General features: G+C 58.7%; 1 protein-coding gene across 8 annotated transcripts in view; it reads left to right on the top strand.

The window, feature by feature from the left end:
* Window positions 1-2259: 2259 nt before the first annotated feature.
* Window positions 2260-22076, top strand: part of SH2B3 (SH2B adaptor protein 3) — a 46082-nt gene continuing 26265 nt past the window's right edge. For 2 of the 8 annotated variants that reach the window (XR_005829940.1, XM_040608872.1), the window contains exons 1-2: window positions 10118-10650; window positions 10999-11784. Coding sequence is in view for 7 of the 8 variants with exons in the window: in XM_040608872.1 (XP_040464806.1) it covers window positions 10174-10650; window positions 10999-11784 (1263 nt within the window). In the remaining variant the exon portion in view is untranslated. Of the gene's footprint in view, window positions 2353-3935; window positions 4142-9953; window positions 10088-10117; window positions 10651-10998; window positions 11785-22076 lie in introns of those variants that run through there. The other 6 variants (XM_040608890.1, XM_040608883.1, XM_040608903.1 and 3 more) reach the window with 6 other exon arrangements.

Raw genomic sequence — 22076 nt, 5'->3', positions numbered from 1 at the left:
GGCTTTATCTTCCCTCCTGAGCAGAGCGGCTCTGTTCAAGGCCACCATGGAAAGTCTTGGGTCTCCCTGCACCGCTTATCTCCCTGCCTTGCTGAGAGGTGCCTTTTCACATGGCAAGATTAGGAAGGGGAAGGACCGTGGGGAGAAGCAATATCTTTATTAGACCAGCTGGGGTAATTGAAAAAGGGAAGCCCACACTCCAGCTCTGCCTGTCTTTGCTGGGACTCCAAAACCTCGACTGCTTCTTGCAGCCCCATCAGCCGGTTTAGCACGGCGGCCACTTCCCAGGGAGCCCTTTGGAAGCTGCTTTGGAGAACCGCCCCAAATCCTCAAAAAACACCGCAAAATTCCCCCCTGGGTTTTTGCTTCCCGTTGGGTCTCCCTTGGGACAATCGCGTGTTGCTGCACTGGCTCCAGCACTTCCCCTTCTGAGTGGCTCCGTGATATTTTCCCTGTTGTTCCCCCAGTAGCCCCCCAGCAAGGAGCCCAGAGTCTGTGCCTCAGTTTCCCCTGCCAGATCTTGCTGGGAAAGGTAAGAAAATGGATTCCCATGCTGAGTTTGCCTGACAGCAGGGAAAACGGAGACAAAAAGGGTCTGAAAGGAGGTGAGGGGCTGCCGGGTGCCTTTCTGGACGTGGGCTGCCTTGGGCCTGTGCTTCCTGCTGCTCCCATGACTGGTGAATTGGCTGGTGTGGTTACACAGCGGCGGGTGCTTGATGGCTCAGCGAGGTGAGATGGGGAGCTCTGAGTCACCCAGCTCGGTTGGGGGCCTCCTGGAAACCTCGGGGTGCTGGGTGGGTACAGAGGGGCTGCTGGATGGGGGATGAAACATGGATGCACATGGATGAGAAGGGGTGCGGGTGTCCGTTGTCTGATGGCCCCAGTGGGCCCCAGGGCCCCCAGATGGCCGCGGAAGCTGTGCCCTGGGGTTCAAGGTGAGCAAGCTGTGACCGTCTGGGAAACCGCCGTGTGGGACACTCCGCGGTGCGATGCGGGGTGCGGGCAGCCCGCTCCCGCTCCGGGCCCACGTCCTCCGCGGATCCCCCGCCTTGGCAGCCCCCTGCCCCCCGCCAGGGTGGAGGGTGGGCAGGGCAGGGGGCACATCCGGGCGGGCCGGGGGCGCAGGCGTGGGCGGGGGGCGCAGGCGGCGGGCGGGGGGCGCAGGCGTGGGCGGGGGGCGCAGGCGGCGTGCAGCGCGGCGGCTGCCCGGGAGGGGGCGGATGGAGCCCAGCGACGGCTGCGGGCAGCCAGCCGCGGCGCACCCCACCATCACCACCCTGCCCACCACCAGCACCCAGCCCACCACCTAGCCCACCGCTCTGCCCACCACCCAACCCATCACCACCCAGCCCATTATCACCCGCTCCATCACCCCCCTGCCCACCACCACCCAGCCCACTATCACCCCCTCCACCACCATCCAGCCCACCACCACCCTACCCACCACCACCCAGTCCAGCACCCAGCCCACCACTCTGCTCACCACTCAACCCACCACCACCTTGGCCATCATCACCCCCTAGCCCACCATCACCCAACCCACAACCCAGCCCACTAGCACCCCCTCTATCACCACCCAGCCCACCACTACCCTGCCCACCAACACCCAGCCCACCAACACCCAGCCCTCTCAAGGGGTGCATGAAAACCAGGCTGAGATTTGGGGGGGCATTGCCAGCTGAGAGCAGACCCCCATAGACAAGAATTTCCAGATTTCATCCCCCAGACCCTCTTCAGGAAGGGGGGACAACGACCCTCATCTCACAGTGGGATGACAGATGTCACCTGCAGCCGATCACATCCCACTCAGGGGTGGGACAATGCAGATGTGCAGCTTCCAAAACCACCCCACACACCCTGAAAATGAAGCGGGCCAGAGTGCGGGAGTTAGGGAGAAAAGTGGGAAGGACACTTGGAAGCTGGTTAAGGCTTTCACGAAGAAGAAAGCCGCAATGGTTAAAAGCTGAGCCCGGTGCAGAGCGGAAGGGAAGCGGTGGCATGTGTGTGTGTGCATGTACAAGGGCATCTGTGCCGCTCTGCATAAACAAACAGAAAAAGCAGAAGTCAGTGGTAGTGAATTAGCAGTTAGAGACTGTAGAAAATTCATACAGGAAGCAAAACAAAAGAGAAATCTCAGGCCACGGGGACTGAGAGGGCGCTTTTGAAATAGATGGAGCTCATAAAGCAAAGTGTGCAATAGCTGCGAGCTGGGACAGCCACCCGTGAGAAGGAGGGCAGGCACCAGGCTCTGCCGACTGCTCAATCTCACTTAAAAAAAAAAAAAAAAAAAAAGGCAGAAGGTGCAATTATGCATAAAGCAACGGCAGGAGGAATTAAAAAGCAGCTTTTAAGGTAAGATTTTATCATGTCACCCACTCCCAGCGACTTCCCTGTGGGATTTGGGGAGGGCTAGATGGATGCAGAGTCATCTGGATCCCTGAAGCAGATGATGCCCAAGGGGAACATGGGGTTATAGCTTCAAATCTGGTCCGGGGTGTTGGTGGGGCTGGAGGGGGGTAGCAGATCTGTGTTCACACCAGCAGCACCCCAGGGCCGTGGTCAGGGCCAGTCCCCGAGCCCAGCACCAGTGGGGGGGTCCCATTTCAGTCTTTTCCTCATCAAAAGGAGATGGATTGGGATTGGGAATGGATGGGGTGAGCAACTGGGGTGTATTTCTAAGTGTCACCGAGGATGGAGCCTGCTGGTGGTGGCACACAGATGCTGGTTCACAAACAGCTCAGTGTGCCTCAGCCCAGTCTCCAAGGGCAAAATCCTGCAGGTTCCACCTTCCCAACACCCACAAATCGGTTGTGTGGTGTCTGTAAATGCCTGGGTTTCCCCGGCTTGGTGTGCTGGGTGAATGCCAGCCCCTGGGCTGGGCTGCTATGCTGTGGCTCTTGCGTGCCCGGTGTGAGCAGCGCCTGCGGGGGGGTCTGTGGAGCAAGGAGACCCCCTCTGTCACTGGCACTGCTACTGCCTGGGGGGGATGAGGTCCCAGAGGAGCTCGCGGGACAACCAGTGACACGGGTGGGAGATGTCAATGGGCCATACGTGACGGTACAGACCACAAATCAGCCCTTTCCTGGAAAAAGGTGCAGCAAAAGTTTATTGTCTTCCCATTTCCCATGGCTCACAGGGTGGGTGGCTGCAGCTCTGCTGTGCTGCCCCTGGGACGGGATGGCACTGGGGGGGCAGCAGGATGGCCGAGCCTGGCCCGGGTATGCCCACCCCAGTCCTCAGCCCTGCTTGGGACCAGGAGGACACTGACCACTCTGTCACGGCTGAAGCCCTCACCCACGGTGCGGGACAACTGTGGGCCCAGTGGCCTGATCCACTCCTGCGGGGTGCGGAAAGTGCCCTGCGGTGCCGTTTGCAGCCAAATAATTTCCTCGACTGAAAGGCAGAGGAAAATGATGAGAAATGGGGTTTCAGATGGTGTCTCGCCCACTGCTGCCACCACAGAGGTCCCCTGGGTTCCAGCCCGTGGAGCCGTAGGAGGATGCGGCCGGGCAGGAACAGGAAAGCGGGGTGTTTTCCTGCACACACCCCTCCTGAGCCCCCAAACCACCCCACGCTCCGGCTCCCTCCCGACCCCCGGGGGACTGGGACCGGGGATGGGGGAAAGAAAAGAGGGGGACCGAGCAAAAAATTGTGAAAGTCATAAAACCTAAAAAATAATTTAAAAAAAATTAAATAAAACCCACGCCCCCCACGAGCGCAGCCGGGCTGTTTATGCCGCTGCCTCCGCGGGCGCGGATGCGATAAGATAAAGGCACCGTCGGGGAGGGGCGGCGCGGAGCGGTGCGCACCCGCGGAGCTGCCGGCGGGCCCCGGGCGGACGGACAGACAGACCGACGGACCGGCGGCACGGCCCCTCCGCCCCGCCCCCGCGCAGCCTCCGCCCTCGGCCGCGCCGCTCCGCTTTACATAACCCGCCCGGGGCCGGGGTCCGCGCCCCGCGCCGCCGCGGCTCCGCTCGGCGGAAATGCGGAGCCGCCTGTCCCGGTTTCCTGCCTGAGCCGTGCCGTGCCGTACCAAGCCGTGCCGTGCGCCCCGTCCCGTCCGCCCCGTCCGTCCCGTCCCCGGGCGCTCCGCCGCGCACCACCATGGGCGAGCGGCAGCCGGACGCCTTCTCCTGCAGGTAACCGCGGGCGCGCAGCGGGACCGGGCCGGGCCGTGTCGGGCTGTGCCGCTCAAAGCGAAAGCGGCGGGGACCGGCGGGGCGGGAGGAGGCAGCGGCGGCTGCTCTCCGGTCGCAGCCCCCGGAGCTCCCTCGGGAGCCAACCCGCTGCCCCCGCCGACCCCAGCGCTGCGGCTCCGGGAGCGTGATCCCCCTCCTCTGCCTGCCCCGAGCCCTTGGACCTCTCCCCATGCTCCCCGCCCCGCACCCCTTTTTGTGGGGGACCACTCTTATCCCGCCCCCCTCCCTCCGGCTCCCCCTTCCCGGGGGCTACGCTCACCCCTGGCGGTCCCGTCCTCCCAGCACCTGGCTCCCCCGTGGGCACTCCCTATCCAAGGGGTCCTGTTCCCCTGCGGGTGCCCCCAATCCTGGGGACCCCCATCTTGCTAGCACCCCTTTACCCCAGAGTATCCCCCTCTTCTGGGATCCCTGTCCCCCTCAAGGTCCCCCGTTTCCCTGTCCCTGGAACAAGGGTCCTCTGCACACTCTCCCCTGCCTGCCCCCAGACCCCTATGGCTGCTGCCATGGGGGCAGCCCCTCTTGGAGGGTGCAGGACCCCGTGGGGTGATGCCCACCTGCCCCAGCTGCCGTTGTGGGGTGCTGCCCTGCCCGTGCCCCATTCTCCTCTGTCCCCGTGCCCGCTGCAAGCGCCGAGCGGAGGTGCCAGCCAGAGCCTGCCAAGCAGCTCCTCTGGCTTTCTGCTCCCTGCAGACTTTGCTGGCTTGCGAGCGCTGCCTGGCTTGGCAGGCACGGGGGCTCGGAGCACGAGGCCGATGCACCGGCGGACAGCATCCCAGTGGCCTCCCCGTGCCCTGCCAGCGTGCCCAATCCTGCTCGTGCCAAGCCCCAGCGGAGTCACCCACAGAGAGCCCAGACCCGCTGGCTCTGACAGCGGCAATAACATGGTCATTGCTGCCCGGGCTGGGATTTACTGTCAAGGAAACAGGGACGAGTTGTCAAGCTGCGATTTCAATATTGTTGTTGCAAATTGCTTCAAGATGTGGAGTTGCGGGCTGGTGGCCTGGGGACTTTTTGGATTGCTGCATTTAGGTAGAAAAAGCAGCCGGAGGAAGAGGTGGCCAGCACGGGGAGCTGGCGCTGCCTGCTCTCTCATGTCTCCAGCTGCCGTCGGGCTTTGCTGGCAGGCTGTAGGAGCGGAGTCTAAAGGCCTGTGAAATTACTGGCAGGTTTCACTTTGACTTCTTTGGGACTAGATCAACGCCTGGGATTTCTTTTCAACTTGCTTTTGGGGCAGGAGAGCCTTGTCCCTGTGCATTCTCCCTGGCTGCAATATTGCTTTTATTTTCTCTTCTGCCTTTATGTATTTATTGCCTCTGAAAAGATCTGTTTTGGTTTCACCAGAGCCCGCAGGGCAGTGGGTCTGCCAGCACCGTAAATCGCACCAGAGGGATTGGGGTGCAAATGCCGGTGGCTTTTGAGGGGTCTTACATCCTGCTCACCCAGGGCAAACCCTCCCCACCCACACATCGTGGGGCTGCTGGGGTCTGACAGGCACAGCGAAGACGTCAGGACAAATCCCAGCGGGTGAGACGAAGTGAAAGTGCAAGAGCTTGGTGCTGGCGGGGTTTGCGGTACCTCAGCGCTGCCGCAGCTGGGTGAGGAGGAAGGGCTGAATCCAGCCCTGGGGGGCCTTGCTGTGGTGGGGAGGGAGAGCCAGGTTGGCGGCGAGCTGGGCTGCTGGCTGCTCCCCCTTGTCCCCGTGGGCGAAGCCGAGGACCCCCAACCGGCTGCTCCCCCGGGAGCGCTGCCTGCGCCCTGTTTCTCCCACGCCTACACCACAGCGATTCATTTCATGCAACAAAACAAACCCTGTTGAAAGAGGCCACCCCACTGCCAGGCTTTTCCCCGCAGGCAATGGGTGTAGGAGAGCATGATGGTGTAAACCAGGGTGCAGGGTGCCAGATGCCACGGTGATGAGTGCCGGGGTGAATGGGAGCAGGCAAAGGGTTTCTGGGGAGTTGAGCTGGCCACAGTGGCTCGTCCTGGTGAGCTTCTGCAGGCCAAGAGAGCGTGGAGCTTGTGTTTGGCCTGAGATGGGTTTGGGTTGGGCTGTCTCCATCCCATCTGTCCCAGCAGAGTGATCAGGGGAAGCCATACGGGTGGATTTCCCCTGGATTTCAAGTGCTGTAACATCACCCACGTCCCGAGGTCTGCGCCACTGCTCAGCCCACGCAGAGCTGTAGGTTAAGGCCAGCTTTGGCCTTTCGTATAGCAAGCTGTGTAGTGCCAGGAGGTCAAATGAGAGGGGGGGTGCATGTCCTGTGAGAAAGCAGGTATAGGAGAGCAAAATCAGCCTCTCCAAACCTCCCAGCTTTTAACGTGATTTCCTGAGAAAACAATCTGTGTGGTCGTGCGGTGCTGGGGGTCTCTCCAACCTGCTGCTCTGTTCCTTCTTCATTGGTTGGTTTGGTTCAGCCAAAGCAGAGAGAGGGAAGCTCCTGAGACACCCTGGGGTCCTCTAGCTTGTGTGGAAACAGCTGTTGAGTTGCAGGGAGTGATGGTGCTGTGCCGTCATCCTCTATGACACTCCAGAGAATCCATACCACTGTGGGGGGCTGCTCCCAGTGAGGAGAGCAGGACAGTGCCGGGCAGTTTCTGCTGTGGATTGTGCTAGCCTGAAGCACAGATGGCCTTGGCTGTTTTATAGTGGCGCTGTAAATATGCGGGTGCTGTTTTGGAGGGGTGTGTGTGTGTGATAGGGGCCCTGTCACCCTCCTTGCCACCCATGGGGTCCCCATGCTGCTCTGGGTATGTGGGCTGGGGCTTTCTGTTCTGCTTGGGAGGGGGGGCAGGCACGGAAATCAGCAATATTTACCCCATTGGTGAAAGCAGGCTGCTGGAAGGGAGAAGAGGCTGGGCTGAAGGGCAGCAATAAAACTTCATGGGACTTCCCATGAGTGTGGAGTCAGAACTGCTTTCTGTAGCCACAGGCAGGGGATGTGCCACGAATACGTCGTGTTGTGACCCAGCTCGGAGGAGGGTGAAATTGGGGTTCTCCCATCTGCCCCCCCCCCCCCCCCCCCCCCCTTATCCCACACTGGGAGGCTGCAGCCAGACCCTTTCTCTCCTCTCCTCCTGCTCAGCCTTGCTGAGCGGCTGCATCTCTGTGCCTACCCCCGAAATGGCCGCACTGCCCTGCTTGTCCCCCTCTGCACTCTCAATCCAGGGCTACATCCAGCTGGTCCTCCAGCGTCCGCTACCCCACTTCCTGAGGGACTGGGATGCTGAGAGGGGCTGCACCACCACCACCCTGGGGGTACACTCCACATCACCCATCCCTTGCAATCCCACTCCCGGTGGGCTGGATACCCGGGGACTTGTGTCCCCCTGAGCCTCCCTGGGGACCTGGATCCCCCCGAACCCCCTACACCGGATGCTCTCCCATTGAAAAGTGCTGTTCATTGTAACCCAGCCTTTTATAGCTGCCTCGCGAGAGGGCTGCGGGGCCGTGCCAAGAAAGGCTGCTGCCGGCTCAGAATAGCTCTTTTCATGGAGGACATCCTGGGAAGGAACAATGTTCCCGCTCTTGGGATTGTGGGAACTTTGTATTTCTGCCACTCGGGAAGCGGGGAGCTGCAGGGCCAGCAAGGGCGTCTCCCAGACCCTCACTTTGCTCCCTCCTGAAAATAGTCCTCGGGGTGAATTTTGAACAGCCCAGTGCTTATAAAAGGGAGCTGAAAACACCGCCAGCTGCTTTTCCTCCAGTTGGGGAACAGTTGTTTCTGGGAGAGTGGCATATAAATCAAATTTCCTATTTACGTTGCTGGCATGCATTTTCCTGGCGTGGAGAGTGGCGGTGAGGAGTTGGGGCCGGTTTCATTTTCGGATCGTGGCGTGCTGGCTGTGCTGCACATGCTCCGGGGCTGCCTGTGTGCACACGCAAGCGGGGCTCGCTCAGCTTGGGGCATGGCAGCGTGGTCTCTGCTCCGTAACATTTCCCTTGGAGGCTGGATTTGCAGTGCTGAGTGCTGGAGGGTGCCCTTCTCGTGCAGCTGCAGCCCCCTGCATGGCTGGCGGGGGGTGGGCTGGATCCTGCAGCCCCTCCATGGTGAGGCCAGCCGGCTGGCTCCCAACTGCTCATCCTTCAGGAGTTGGTGGCAGAGCCGCGGCGCTGGCTCCCAGCATTGCCCTGGTGCTGCTCGGTGCTGCCAGCTCCTTTGGCTGCAATTAAACAACAAATGCATTTACTGGGATTTTTACTACCGTGAAGGCACAAATAACCCACTGCCAGATCCAACCCCTGGGTTACCGTCCCGGCTGGTGCCAGCATCCGCTGCCGCAGCGATGCTCACCAGGTTGGGCAAGAGTTTAATGAAATCTCCCGGGGGCGGCTGGGCTGCAGGGCTGGATCCTGCGCAAGCTGGGGCTCACTCCCCAGCCCACATCAAAGCCAACCCGTGGCCGGTCTGTCCCGTCCCGCTCTTCCTCAAGCTCCTGGCCTAGCACCCCAAAACAACCCCAGCACCCAAAACCAGACCCAAGATGGGGCAGGCTGGGTGACGTAGGGCTCTTCCAGCAGCTGGGGGGGTTGCTAGCCCCCTGCATCCCAGCCAGCCCATGGTGTGTCCAAGGGTGGGTTGGATTCTCCATTCAGTGCAAATTAAAGCAATTAGCTGTTGCGACAAGTCCTTCAGCTCAGTGCTGACCTGCAGGATGGCTGGAAGCCCCTTGTAGGAACATACAGGGTGTAAGGGATGCAGAAGTAAATTCTCCTTTAAAGCCACTGGCTGTTGAATTGTGGCATCATGGAGCACAATGGGCCGGAGCAGGGAGAAGCCCACCCAGCAGCGGGCACTCTCATCCCTGTGGCATATTCCTGCAGAAACCTGGGGCTGGGTGGAGGAGCGGGATGCTGCTGTGGTAGCTCGAGCATAGATTCATCCAGGATAGCTGTTTCCACGTGGGAAGTGTGCTGGGCAGGAGCAGGGAGGATGGCATTGCAGTTTGTGCTGGTGCCGGCAGAAGGAAGTGCTGGGGGTGTATTTCCCATCGTTGCGCCGTTTGGAAAAACCAAGTTGCTCCTGGAGATGGCCTTCGGCTGCTTCCCGCCACGTGGTGCAGGCAAAGCACAGCTTTTTCCGCACTGCAAACATCTCCTGAAGCCAGCATGGAGCCAGTCTGAAAACCTGGAAGGTGAATTCCCTGTCCTGGGAATCTCCCACCTGCCTGAGGAGCCATCCGCATGGATGCCCTGCTTCCTTCTGCATTTTGGGGGAGCATCCCGCCAAGCGTGCCGGCAGTGTCGGTGGCCATGGTGGCAATTCCCGGGTGTCGGGAGGAAGCGGGAGCACAGCCGGAGGATGCTGAGTCATCGGCAGGCTGGCGGTGCTGATAGACGGCGGTACATGGGGGCCCTGCCGGGGGATTCAGCCGGACCACGGCCAGGCGCGTGCCCAGCACTGCCGCAACATCGGCCAGCCCTGTGCCTTGGGCAGCTCTTCTGAGAAGCTGGGCCCTGACGAGGCTGGCGGGGGGCAGATAACATCTCCCCTCGCCTACAAACTTCACAGGACATACTAGGAAGGGCGGCGGGTGGGCAGAGATAGAGGTTTGCTTCCCAGCGTTATCGCCTCCCCGGCTGCAAACAAGATCCACCGTGCCGGCACGCTCTGCATCACCCCGCTTGCTTCCTTCTGGCCCCTCTTCATTTTTTTTTTTTTTTTTTTTTTTTTTTTTAAAAAACCCACCCTTTTCCTCCCCCTGACAACTGCAATCACTTTTCCTCTCCTCCCAGCAGCCAGGGTGCTGCTGCCAGGTGGCTGTAGTTTTGGGGAGGTGGTGGTACCTGTGCCAGCGCAGCAGGATCCGGGTGGGCTGGCCAATGTTTCCTGCCTGAGCAGGGTGCAGGGCCCCGATAAGTGTCGCGGGTGAGCACGAGGTTGAGTGGTAAGCGGTGCGGCACAGCCGGGCTGGCCATGGGGAACGCCGCTGCCAGGCGCAGCCAGGCACGCTGGGGCAGCTGCACGTCAGCCATGGGTGCTGTCAGATTGACCTTGCAGCAAAATCTGCTTGAGGCAGAGATACGATGTGGTTTGCCAGAGCCCGACAGCCCCTCGGTCCCGCAGGCAGCAGAGCATCCCCTGGGGACATGTGCTCATCCCTGGCTGTGCCGGTGGCATGGTCACGGCTCCCCAGGCCGGTGGGGCTGGGTGGATCTGGCAGGCAAGGCAGCTCCGTCCCTGGATTTCTGCAGCTTTTCACGTTGTTTCCTCCCCTCCTGCCCCCACTCCAGTTTTATCAGCTCTGTTGAAATAGGTCCCTGGAGGGAAACCCATTGGCGCGGCGAAGCCTTGGCAGGAGCAGAGCGGATGTGGCCTGGCCGGGTGTCCCCGCGGGGCGGCGGGCAGCTGCAGGCAGCTGTGCTGGCAGGAAGCCGCGCAGACGTCCCGCTCCGGGACCTGCCTGTGCCCCACCTCGCAGGTGGGGAAACTGAGGCACGGCCCTGCCAGGTGGGGACAGGGATGCAAGGTGCTGCAACAGGGCTGGGTGCTTGGGGTCTTGCATGGCCACTGCCTGTGCTGGGTAGTGGGCTGTAGCGATGTTCATGCGGCTGTGCCGCTCACCGGTGTGCTCCTGGTGTGCCCTCGGGCTGGCTGTGGCACGTCCCCGTGCTCTGCCCTGGTCAACAGCGGCTTTGACGGGGGCCTGAGCTAAGCACGGCGTGTCCCAGGCTGTTTGCCCTGCGGATATGCATTTGGAGCAGCATATGGCCGTGCTGGCCGGGGGCTGCTGGGGTGGGGTGGTGGCATCAGGATGTTGGGGCTGCCGTGACACCGCTGGTGTGCTCTGTCTTGCAGTGCAGCCGCCTTGCTGGAGCCACGGCAATGAATGGGCACGCTCTGCCAGCCGGCACGCCAGCGCATCCCCGGGGCTGGCATGAGTTCTGCGAGCTGCACGCCATCAGCACCGCCAAGGAGCTGGCGCGGCACTACCTGCGCTTCGCCACTGAGCACCCGCACCATGACCTCCTGGCCGCCGAGAACTTCTCGGTGCAGTTCACCGACCTCTTCCAGCAGTACTTCTGCCATGAGGTGAAAGAGGGCTTTGCCATGAACCAGCTCCGCATCCTGCCCACCGGCCCGGCACGGGATTACCGGGAGACGCACCGGCGGCACACAGATGCCCCTTTGGGCACAGTGGCCACCAAAGCTGAGGCAGAGCCAGGCGTCCACCCCGAGCAGCCCAGCCGAAGCCCCGAGGCTGCCCCGGCGGGGCTGCACAAGTCCTGGAGCTCAGAGGAGCTGGCTGGGCCGGCGCGGCGGCCCTTCTCGCTCAGCCAACTGCGCAGGAGCTGGCGCAGCCTCTTCCGACGCCGTTCCTCGGATGCCCTCCCCGGGGATGGCGATGGGGAGGCTGCAGCAGAGGTGGCTCTCAAGCCGGGACTGGGCAAGCGCATCCTCCCGTGGGGACTGTCGCGGGAGCAGCCCCCCGAGGTGCGCAAGGAGGGGCTCCTCAAGTACGGGCTGCTGGACGAGACCTCCCTGGACAGCGGGACACGCTGGCAGCGCTGCCGCCTGGTGCTGCGGCGAGCGGGGATGCCTGACAGCGAGGAGTACGTGCTGGAGCTCTTCGACCCGCCCAAGGTAAGGACCTGCTAGCTCTTGCCCATTTCAGCTGGGTGATGCTGTGGGTCACTTGGCAGCGGGTTGGGGATAATGCCAGGGTGCCGGCACGGGGAGGAGCACTGCACCGCTCATATCGAGGGTTTCTCACTGTGAGCATGTCCGGGCACAAGCCCAGAACCCAGAGGGGTTTGCTCTGCCACTGCTCTCCCTCCACCGCAGCCACACAAGGCTGCACCCTGTTTATGGAAGAGGAGAGTGGAGCCGCTGCTGCAGGCTTGCATTTGAAGGGTGGAATATGCTGTGACCATGTGCCGAGAGTGACGTGTGCGCTCATGGTTGCAATCGGTTGAGATGCGATTGCATCCAACCCTGGGGTTTCCAGCTAAAAGCAGAGCGCTTGCCTTTGTGAGCTGAGGATGGAAGCTGGTGGCCTCCATCCCGCTCATTCCCAGCCCCACGGACCTGTCCCAGCAAGCAGGGGGGCACCGACTCGGGCAAACCCCACGTTGACCCCATCCCTGCTGTGCTGTGGCTTCAGCACCCAGGGCATCTGCTTGCCTGGGCAAGTTGGGAAAGGAAGGGGGAAAATAGAAACTAGGCTCTGTGCCTTCCTCTGCTCCCTGTGGGACCTGTAAGGGAGTTTAATTTTATTTTTGTAAGTACTTTTGTGGCTAGAAATTCAGATCTCTGCTGCCCCGGGGAGCTCCCGTGGTGCTTAGACGCCGGCTGGAGCGGAGATGATGCAGGATGTGAGTGAACAGGGAGCGATGTGGGGGGAGCTGTGGTATTTAATCTTTAAAAAGACAGTTCCTCCACATGGCAGGTCTTACGCAGGCGTGATGGGATGGTTTTTTTTTTTCCTTTTTCCTTTTTTTTTTTTATTTTTTTTATTTTTTGTGTGCTCATTTAACTTCGATGACTAACTTATGCTTTGGAAGGAGGGAGGCTCTGGCAGAGCTGGAGCCTTGTCCCTACTTTGGGCTGTGTTTGCTGCTCACCGTGGCAGCAGAACTAGGGAGCAGCTGGCTGAATTCCTGCCGCTTCCATCAAATGACTCAGTATTAAATATAAAACAAAACACCAAAAAAAAGGAACAACAGCAAATTGTAAAATCTGGTTTTGCTCCATCATGTCAGAGATTGCAGTTGTTTGTCCCCAGGGGAGTGTGTGTCCCCATCCCTGGGCATGGGGAGGGGTCTGGCTCCAAACAGCATCACTTTGGGGGTCCTCGAGGGTGCTCCCAGCAGCCAGGCAGCGCTGCTGGGTGCTGGCATGGTCTGGAGCCCAGCTCACTGGGATGGCAGTGGGCACATGGGACCCCACCACAGGGAGCAGCCTGGCAGGTGGGGAGGGGGTGTTTGGGCTTGTGCTATTTCAGGTGCTGCTGCCAAATTTGCTGCCGGCTTTGCTCCGCTGCATCCGCCGTGGCTGTTGCCCAGACCTGCCCTTGAGGCTTTGCAAAAGCCAGAACTAAAGCGAAGCAAGGGAGTGCCCTCCTGGGGGGGCTGTGCTCCCCCATGCTGGGGGACTTTAGTAGTCAGGGCCAAGCACACCCTTCCATGGGCACCCCCCCATGCCCCCACCACCCACGCACCAAGCCCCTGAGTGTTTTTATAATTTTTTAATTTTTCCCTGTGCACAGTATGGATTTGGCCACCTCCATGCCCAACAAGATCCCTGGTGACCCGGCACAGCCACAGGGCACAACTGAGCCGTCCTTTCTGCCAAGCCTTTTCCCTCAAAAGCTGTTGAGCACCGAGCAGGGAGCAAAGCCATCGCACCGCCAGCATTTGCACATGGAGCAGCACCCTTATCCTGCAGGATGAGCCCCTGGTCAGGCCCCTGCTGCGTGCTGCCTGCCCCAGGATCTGGTGCTTGCAGACACTGCTTTTTCCACCCCCTTTTTTGTTTTGTGTGTTTTTGTTTTTTTTTTGTTTGGGTGGTTTTGGATGGTTTTTGTTTGGTTTGGTTTTTTTTTTTGTTTTTCCCCCACTCCCCTTATTCCTCTCCCCGTAGCCCCTGACTGCCTTTGACCCACAGGCAGGAGACATTTAAAACAAGACTTTTCCTAAGCACACCCAGCGCTCTGCAGCGTTACGCCTTGCAGTCTGCATCAGATTTCTGTCCCACGGAGATGTCCTGGTGAGTCCCTGTCGCTTCGAGGCCGGGGGACCCCGTGGTCCCCGGGGCCCTTGAGCAAAGGGAGTTTCTCAGCCAGGTCTGTGGATGTGGGGGATGTTCCTCGCTGGATTTTGCAAGTCTGCGGAGCAAATTGCTTCCTGTGCAAATATTCTCAGGGCGGGTCCTTCCTTTTTAATTAACTGGGCCAGGGCCAGATCCTGTCGTCTTTACAGCAGAGTCAATCCAGCCCCTTTCCCAGTAACTGTGGTTGGATTCTGGGGGTGGTGGAAAGCACCCCACAGTGCTAGGGAGTCCCACTCCCCAAACCCAGCAAGGGGTGAACTGTGGAACAGTGGGAACAAAACAGCTTGTTGGTTTGGGGGGTTTTGGTTTAGTTTGTGTTATTTGGGGTTTTTTTCCTTCAAAACAACCAACTAGTAATGAATAACTCCCTAGAGAATGTGGTGGGCAGCCCCCTCCCCTCCATCCTCCAGCCCCAGGGTGCTCACAGGGCTTTGCTGCTGCCTTTCACCCATGTGGTAGATCTATTCCTGATTTTAAGATGTTGTTGATCGTCATGGAATATTAATGGTTTTAAATAAGCAACTGTAAAAACAGTCCTTGGGCGCTCTCATACCCGGCTGGTCTCTGGACTGTTAGACTCGGTCACCCTTGAGGTCTCCCTGGAAGCGCCCTCCTCTTTGCCCTTTCTAGCCTTTAAATAATAAGATGCCAATGGAAATCCAGCTCAGCCGCATGGCTTTATAGCATCTAGCCGAGCCCCCAAATATTCAGCACCTTGCAATGGCCTTGGAAAGGCGGGGTGCGTGGGCAAAGCCGGGTGGCCCCACACGTGCCCCGCCGCGGCTTGGCCATTGCTCCCTTGCTTTGCTTTTGGCAGTTTTTCTTATTTTCTCCCTACTTTCTCCCCGGTGCACTCCAGCAGGGTCTCTGAGCCTAATCCCGTAACGTGCCTGGCATCAAAGGGAGCAGGGCGCTTTGAAGAGCCCTAATCCCATTTACTGCTTGGGTGGCTGTGGCCAGCGCTGCGCTGGGTGAAGGGTGAGTGTCGGCGAGCCGTGCTGGAGCCGCCGCCGGCGGTCCCTGCGGTGCTGCCTGGTGTGGGCATTCCGTTCCCTGGGCACATGCTGGTCCCACCAGAGCTCCAGCCGACCGAGATGGGCCTTTTGGGCAGAGGGAGCAGCTCGCTTTCCCATGCTTGCAGCTGCTGCTGGGTTGGTTTTGGCATCACTCCTTCCTCCCTCCAGCACTGGAAAAATGATGTTGCAAAGGAATGATCTGGAGACGGTTGGAGCCGGAGTGGGTCACAGCCTGGCCGCAGGGCACCAGTCAGTGTGGGGTGAGGGGCACCCGTACCCCCACCCTGGGGACACAGCAGGGGGTGTTGGTGTGCTGGGGAGAGGAGGGGTGCAAGGATGCCGTGCTACCGACCCATGCCGGGGTGAGGTGATCATGTTCTGTGGCATGAGGCTGCTGGGGCCAGACCCAACAGCAGCAGGGCCATCCTGATGTGCAGAGCTCCTGGAGCAGGGGGGATATCAGGGTCTCTATAATCTACGTATGGCTCTACATATACATGTGCGTGGGAAAACCAGTGAAACCCTGGGTATGGTCCTAGGCATGCAACCCAGGTGGATTCTCTGATGTTTAGTATGAGGGTGATGCTTACCAGTCCTCCTTGCTTCCCGTGGAGGAACTAAGGGCTTTCTCCTCTACATGCCATTTGTTCTCATATAACTTGTAGCATTGAGTGGCTCTGAGGCCCCTCCACCTTCCTAAATTTAAGCCAAAGCTGGCAAAACAGGTTTGCGTGTTTTAGAACAGCCCCGCGGGGTTTCAGGGCTGCCCTGTTCATCGGCTGAGCCCCAGCCCCAAGTGCCTCTATACAGCCAAATCCTAAACTCCATGAAAACTGATTTGCAACGGAAATGTCCCAAGCTGTTTCTGTTGACCAGATGTTTTTACAGGAAGGGGAAGGGAAATGGGATTTGCATTTGTGCTGGTTTCTTTATAGCATTTTAATGAAATCCAGTGCATCCCGTAAATTGATGGCACGCCGAGATGAGCTGGAAAGACTCCTTCCGGTGAAAACCCATGGTGCCTGTGTCGTGGCTCATGTGTCTTCAGCCGTGGCCGCAGGAGCAGCAGTATTTTTATCTCAGTGCTCAGTGTGAGACTGCTTTGACTTTTTTTTTTTTTTCTCTCTTTCTTTTTCCCCTTCCTTTCACCTGAAGCGGGTTTCTGAGAACTGCCACCTCCTGAACAAGCAGGTCCTGTGCCGCTGAGCTCTGATTTTCAGTGCCTGGGGCTCTACGTGGCATGGGGTGGGAGACATCCCAGTGTTGCGGTCCCCATTCCCATGCCAGCTCCTCCTGGAACTGCTTGCTTTGTACCTTCAGGAGCAACTGGGGCTGCTCAGACACAGCCTTAAGTGACTCAGCTGAGAATATATGGAGAGGCAGTGGCAGAGGGGGAGCCCACAGGGATGGAGAGGCCAAATTTTGGGAAGGCTTGACCCAGCAGCAGCAGCAGCTGGTTTTGCATCCCTATCCCAGGCATGGACTTGAGGAAACCCCCTCTTCTGCAGCACAGTGCTTTGCTTCAAATCCAAAGCACATTTCCTCTTATTAGTGACCTATAATTATGCTTAAAAACTGGACGCACCAAGTTGGATGTGCAAATGCCCTTGTCGCTGCTGCAACCCTGTGAGCTAATTTGTTCCTCTATTCCTGCCAAAAAAGATACAAAACGGTTTTTTCCTCCCAGGGTCCCCACGAGCAGAGCACCTGTTGCCTGCAGGCTCTGGGTGCCAGTGATGGGAAACATCTCAGTGTCCCGTTGTCACTGTGGCCCAGGAAGAGCATGTTTGTGTCAATCTGGATCCCATCTGATGTCTTCCATCCTGTGAGCCAGAGCAGGCTGGATCATGTGTGCTCCTACCCTCAGCCTCGAGGTTCGCCCAGGGGCGAGCTGACTTGCACCACATGTTATTTTCTCTTTTTGTTGTAATAAAAATGTTAAACAATCCCAGGCTGGCAGGGATTGCTGCCTTGATCCTCCAGCCAAGAGTGACCCTGTTGCATTGTCCCTTGGTGGCTGGACATGAGGCTGGGACTGCATCCCCAGGGACCGCATCCCTCTCCCTGCATCCCCAGGGACCGCATCCTTCTCCTGGCATCCTTCTCCCTGCATCCTTAGGGACCACATCCCTCTTCTGGCATCCCACTCCCGGCATCCCCAGGGCAGGTCCTGGGAAACCTGCTGTGGGGTAAGAGGTTTGTGATTCCCTCAGGAGAGGCAGAACCGTGCCCAAAGTGGCACTGAAACCTGCCTGCGGATTTTCACCACCAAGCAGGGCAGGTAGCGCATCCCCTCACTGCTCTGCTTTCGGCACTGCACCACTTGCTGTTCTTCGAAGGCGCATGGGGCTGGGCGTCCTTTCGGCTTTTTGAGATTTTAGTGGTGACTTTTTCTGGTTGTTTTTTTTTCTTTTTTTTTTTTTCCCTCCTCTTTTTTGGTATCGCAGAGTGAGGGCACACAGGGGGAGGGTGATGAGACAAAAGGTTATTTGTCATTTATTAACCACAACTTTTTCCATCCTTGGTCATGCACGGAAAAAACACTTTTAGCAGTGTAACCACAGCCCCGGCGTTAATTGCTGAAGAGCAGAGTTTCTTATTTTGGAAACTGTGTTGCTGGGATGAAACTAGCCAGGGCTTGATTGGGTTGCAAGGAGAAGGGTGCAGGACAGAGCCCCAGCCTGCCACTTCCCCAGGCACTGGGGTTGTTGGGGTTTGCAGGAGAGGGGCTCGGAGGGTTGCCTTTCTTATTAACCCCATCCTTTAAAATCCACCCCGTGGTTTCTGGGGTGCAGGTTGTCCCGTTGCTGTGACCCCCCAGCTCGTGGCAGTGATGCTCACGGCTGGGGCCGTCTCCCTTGCAGGGATGCTGCAGAGCTGCTTGGGTAGGAAAGTACCACGTACAAGCTGAGAAGTGAGCAAAAAATAGCAATATTAAGAGAATCACAGGAAAAAGGACTGGAAAAGCGCTCAAGGACGGTGCTGCTTCCTTCCAAGAGTCCCACAGCTGGAGGTGCAAGGGGCTGTGGGGTGCTGGTGGGTGCTGGGTCCTGCTCAGCCCTGGCAGCCAGTGTGAGATGCCCAGTGGTATTTTTTGGATGGTTTTCTTTTTTTTTTTTTTTTTTTCTTTTTTTTTTTCTTTTTTTACGTCCCAGGATGTGGTTGTTTCGAGGCTGAGTGCTGCTTCTTTCAAAGGTAAATATTTATGAGAGCCTGTGCAGGCAGCACGGCGTCTGGAAGGATTCATCCCAGCGGAGGGGGCTGAGCTGGGGCTGATCCCACTCGTCCCTGCCAAGCAGCTGGTCCCGGCTCTGACTGATGCCAGTGATGGGCATTGTAATGTCCAGCATCACCTCAAGATGATGTTAAAAATGAAGCATTTTGGGCAAGGTCTGCTTCCTTCAGCTGTGCAGGGCACAGCACTGGGCAAGGGTCAGGTCCTGCTTTAGGATCAAAATACCCACCCGGGGGGATCAAACGCTCCCACTTGGGCTCTTGGAGCTCTTGCATCGTCCTGGGTGATGCAAAAACCTTGGGTGATGCAAAACCAGAGCACACCCTGGGGACTGCAGGGACCCTGTGGGGACTGTGTGGGGTCGGTGCTGGGGACTGTGCACCCCCCAGCCCTTGGGGGCCAGTTTGTGGGGTGACACTCCCTGGCTGCAGCCAGCTCCTGCTTGCAGCAGACACCTTGTTTACTTTCCGCGCTCGTTATTTATTCCAGGAAATTATTAAAGCAGCCCATGCTGGAAGCGAGTTTGGCTTAAAATAAATAAAAAAATATATAAAGGGGGCTGGCAAATGCCGCCTGTTTACAGATCCTGTTTATAAACTCCCATCTTCCTAAACCCTGCTGTGAATGTGAGCCGCTGGCCTCTCTGTTTTGGGGTGGTTTGCAGGGATTTGGGGAGGAAAGGCATTTATGCAGAGCTGGTGGCTGCTGCCTTGCTTGGTGGAGGTTTATCAATGCATAAAGAGGGGCAATCAGCCCTGAGAATGGGGTGGGGGTTTCTAGTCAGACCCCCCCCCCCCCCCCCCCAGATCCCTCCCCAAAGGGTATGGATTTACCCAGTGGCTTTTGGGGTTGCGTTTTGCAGCGCCCCAGGTTTAATTTAAGAAGAAATAGGGACTCAGTGGAGCGATGGGGGATCTGGGCTGTGTTTTCTTGTGTTCCCGTTCACTGGCGATGGGAACAGAAGGTGCTTTGTGCCCCGGCCGCCCCCAAGCCAGCGCTTCAGGCCGGCACAACGGTGCCTCTTGTCACCGCTGAGCCCGGTCCCCTCAGGGATGGCTCTGTCCCCTGCCATGAGCTTTGGAGATGCTTAGAGATGGAGTATCTTGGAAACTCTTTTGTGCCTCTGGTGTTGGTGGTTTGAGGGTGCTGGCTGGGGTTTGGGGTGGGCAGAGAGGGGTGTCGAGAGAGGTAATGGCCGGGGTCCACAGGGAGCTCAAGCTCACCCAGCAGCCCACAGCGGGGATCACCTCTCATGTTTCTCCGCTTAACAGAGGCAGGAAACCTCCTACCTCCAGTTCCTCAAGGCCAGAACAGAGAACCCCATGGTAGTGCTTACTGCGGTTGTCGGTAGGTTTCAGAGTGAACAGCCTCTACATGCAGGCAGAGAAGCGGGAGTGTGCCATCCTGGAGCCCTCCCCAGAGAGCTTTGACAGGGCAAGCCCAGACAGGGGGGCCCTGCAGTGGGCACGGGATGCAGGAGGCACATGAGAGGCTGGCGGTGTGCAGGGAAATGGCCCAAATCAGCAGGGTCCCAGACCCCATCCCCATCCCTGGCACGGGGCTGCCTGGGGTGGACCTGTGCTGGGGGTCAGCTGTGGGGCAAACGCCCAAGGAGGAGCATTGGGATTAGCCATGCTACCAGCAGTGGGATGAGCCGCTGGTGGACAGACATTGGGATTACTGTGCTGCAAACCTGCAAGGCTGAACAGCGGGATTAGCCGTGGTACAAATCCCTGAGGATGAACGCTGGGATTAGCCGTGGTGCAACTCCCTGAGGATGGACACCGGGATTAGCCATGATGCAACTCCCTGAGGACACATGCTGGGATTATCTATGGTGCAAAATCCTCAAGAACAATCATTTAGTTTAACCATGGTGAAAACTCCCAAGGACAAACACTGGGATTATCCATCATGCAAAGTCCCCAAGGACGAACGCTGGGATTAACCATGGTGCAAACTCCTGAGGACGACTGCTAGTGCAGCAGACACTTTGCACCCTCCAGCACAACCCTTGGTGCCCACCCCAGCCCCACTGGACCCCTGCTGCCCTGCACCAGGGCATTGTGTTTCCCCTCCAGTTTGCCTGGCATCCCCTGGGACAGGGCTGTATGCCTCCATGCTCCTGGGAAACTTCACAAAACTCCCCGGGGGCTGTGGGTGCAGGATGTGGTTTTACACTGGCATAACCCAGCACCCGCACCGCTGCAGACCTTGGTGGCTGTCATCTGCCCATCCACCAGCAGCCCGGTGGGGCTGAGCCATGCTGGGGTACGCTGCAGCTCTGGCTGAGGTTGTGCCTTGCAGCAGGGGTACACAGTGGGCTCCATCATTTACAAGAAGCGACAAATCTCGCCCGTACCCACTGGGGACTTTGCACAGTGGCTTGCAGCGTGACTCAGAGTGGAAGCGAAATTGCTGGCACAGGGAAATCCCCAGCGCATGGAGGGGCCGGCAGCAGCACCCGCTGCTCTCGAAGGATTTACTGCCATGGCCATGCCACTGCCATCATTGTTGTGCCACCGCCAGCAGCACCATGCCACTGCCATCATTGCTGTGCCACTGCCATCAGCACCATGCCACTGCCTATCGTCTCTGTGGCACTGCCCTCCTCACTGTGCCACAGATGTCATTGCCATGCCACTGCCATCACTGCCGTGCCACCGACATCATCACCCTGCTGCTCCTGTCATTGCTGTGCCACCACCGTCATTCCTCTGTCACTGCTATTGTTGCTGTGCCACCACTATCACCATGCTGCTGCCATCATTACTATGCCACTGCCATCATCCGCCTGCCGCCGCTGTCATTGCTGTGCCACCACTGTCATCCCTGTGCCACCACTGCCTTTTCCAGCAGGGGACTGGGCACTGGCTGAATCCACTGGGAAGAGTGGGTTGGCTCCGGCTCCCTCCAGTGCAAACCAGTGTTGCGGGTGGTGGCAGCGCTTTGGGGACCCAGCAGAAATCGGCTGAACTTGGGGGTGTCTGAGTGGGTGGTGGATGCCAGCACCCTGCCAGTGCGTGGGCACCACTGGTGCCAGTCAAACCTAGAGGTGCCGCTGCTCCCGAGCGTGGGCGATGTGGCGGTGCAATTTCACTCTCGTTCTTGGAAAGCTGGCTGCCTTCCTCTTCAGAGTGAAAAAGTTCTCCCAGAATTTGCAGTGTCCCCTGCGCATCCATGCGGGTTGTGCTCCTTACAGCAGCAGCTCAAAGCGGCACAGTGGGAGCTTTCCTGGCATGCGTGCGTGGGCTGGAAGGAATTTTGCTTCCAAAAAAAGAACAAAAATCCAAAATAGCCTTGTTGGAGAGAGCCAGGGAGACCCAGTATGCTCAGCCAGCCCTCCCAAACAGTGGTTTCCCCACTGCTGCTCCCACATGGAAGCATGGAAGGCAAGTGACAAGGTGTCCATGCAGGGTGCTGGAGGGAGCATCGCCGTGGAAGGGGCAGCGATGCTCATGGGCATGGGCATCACGCACTGGCCTCATGTAAACACAGGTAGTAAAGACAGTGGCAGGTAAAGGAGCTGTGGTGAGAGCTGTTACGGGGGGGGGTGTGCAAGGAGGAAACGCAGCAGCTCCTCTCCACGCCTGCGACACCCGAGTGCAGCTGTGACCTTGGCCTGACCTTCAGCTAGCGCTTCTGGCACAACCACAGCGCCAAGCTGGTGTCGGTCTCCTTCCTATATTTGGCAGATTCTGGCAAACCCCACTTTCTCCCGGCTGCCCTGCCCTCCCAGGTGCGCGGTGGCCTCAGGTGCTGTGCCGGCACTCCCCGTGCTGGGCTGGTTCTCCCCACACGGCGCCGGTGCTCCCTGTGACACCCCATGGGGACTCCCTGGGGTTGGAGGTGCA

This window comes from Falco naumanni, chromosome 1 (assembly GCF_017639655.2).
Source record: "Falco naumanni isolate bFalNau1 chromosome 1, bFalNau1.pat, whole genome shotgun sequence".
Classification (NCBI taxonomy): Eukaryota; Metazoa; Chordata; class Aves; order Falconiformes; family Falconidae; genus Falco; species Falco naumanni.
Note: the sequence above shows the minus strand (reverse complement) of the source record. Positions and strands in the feature narration are given on the sequence as shown.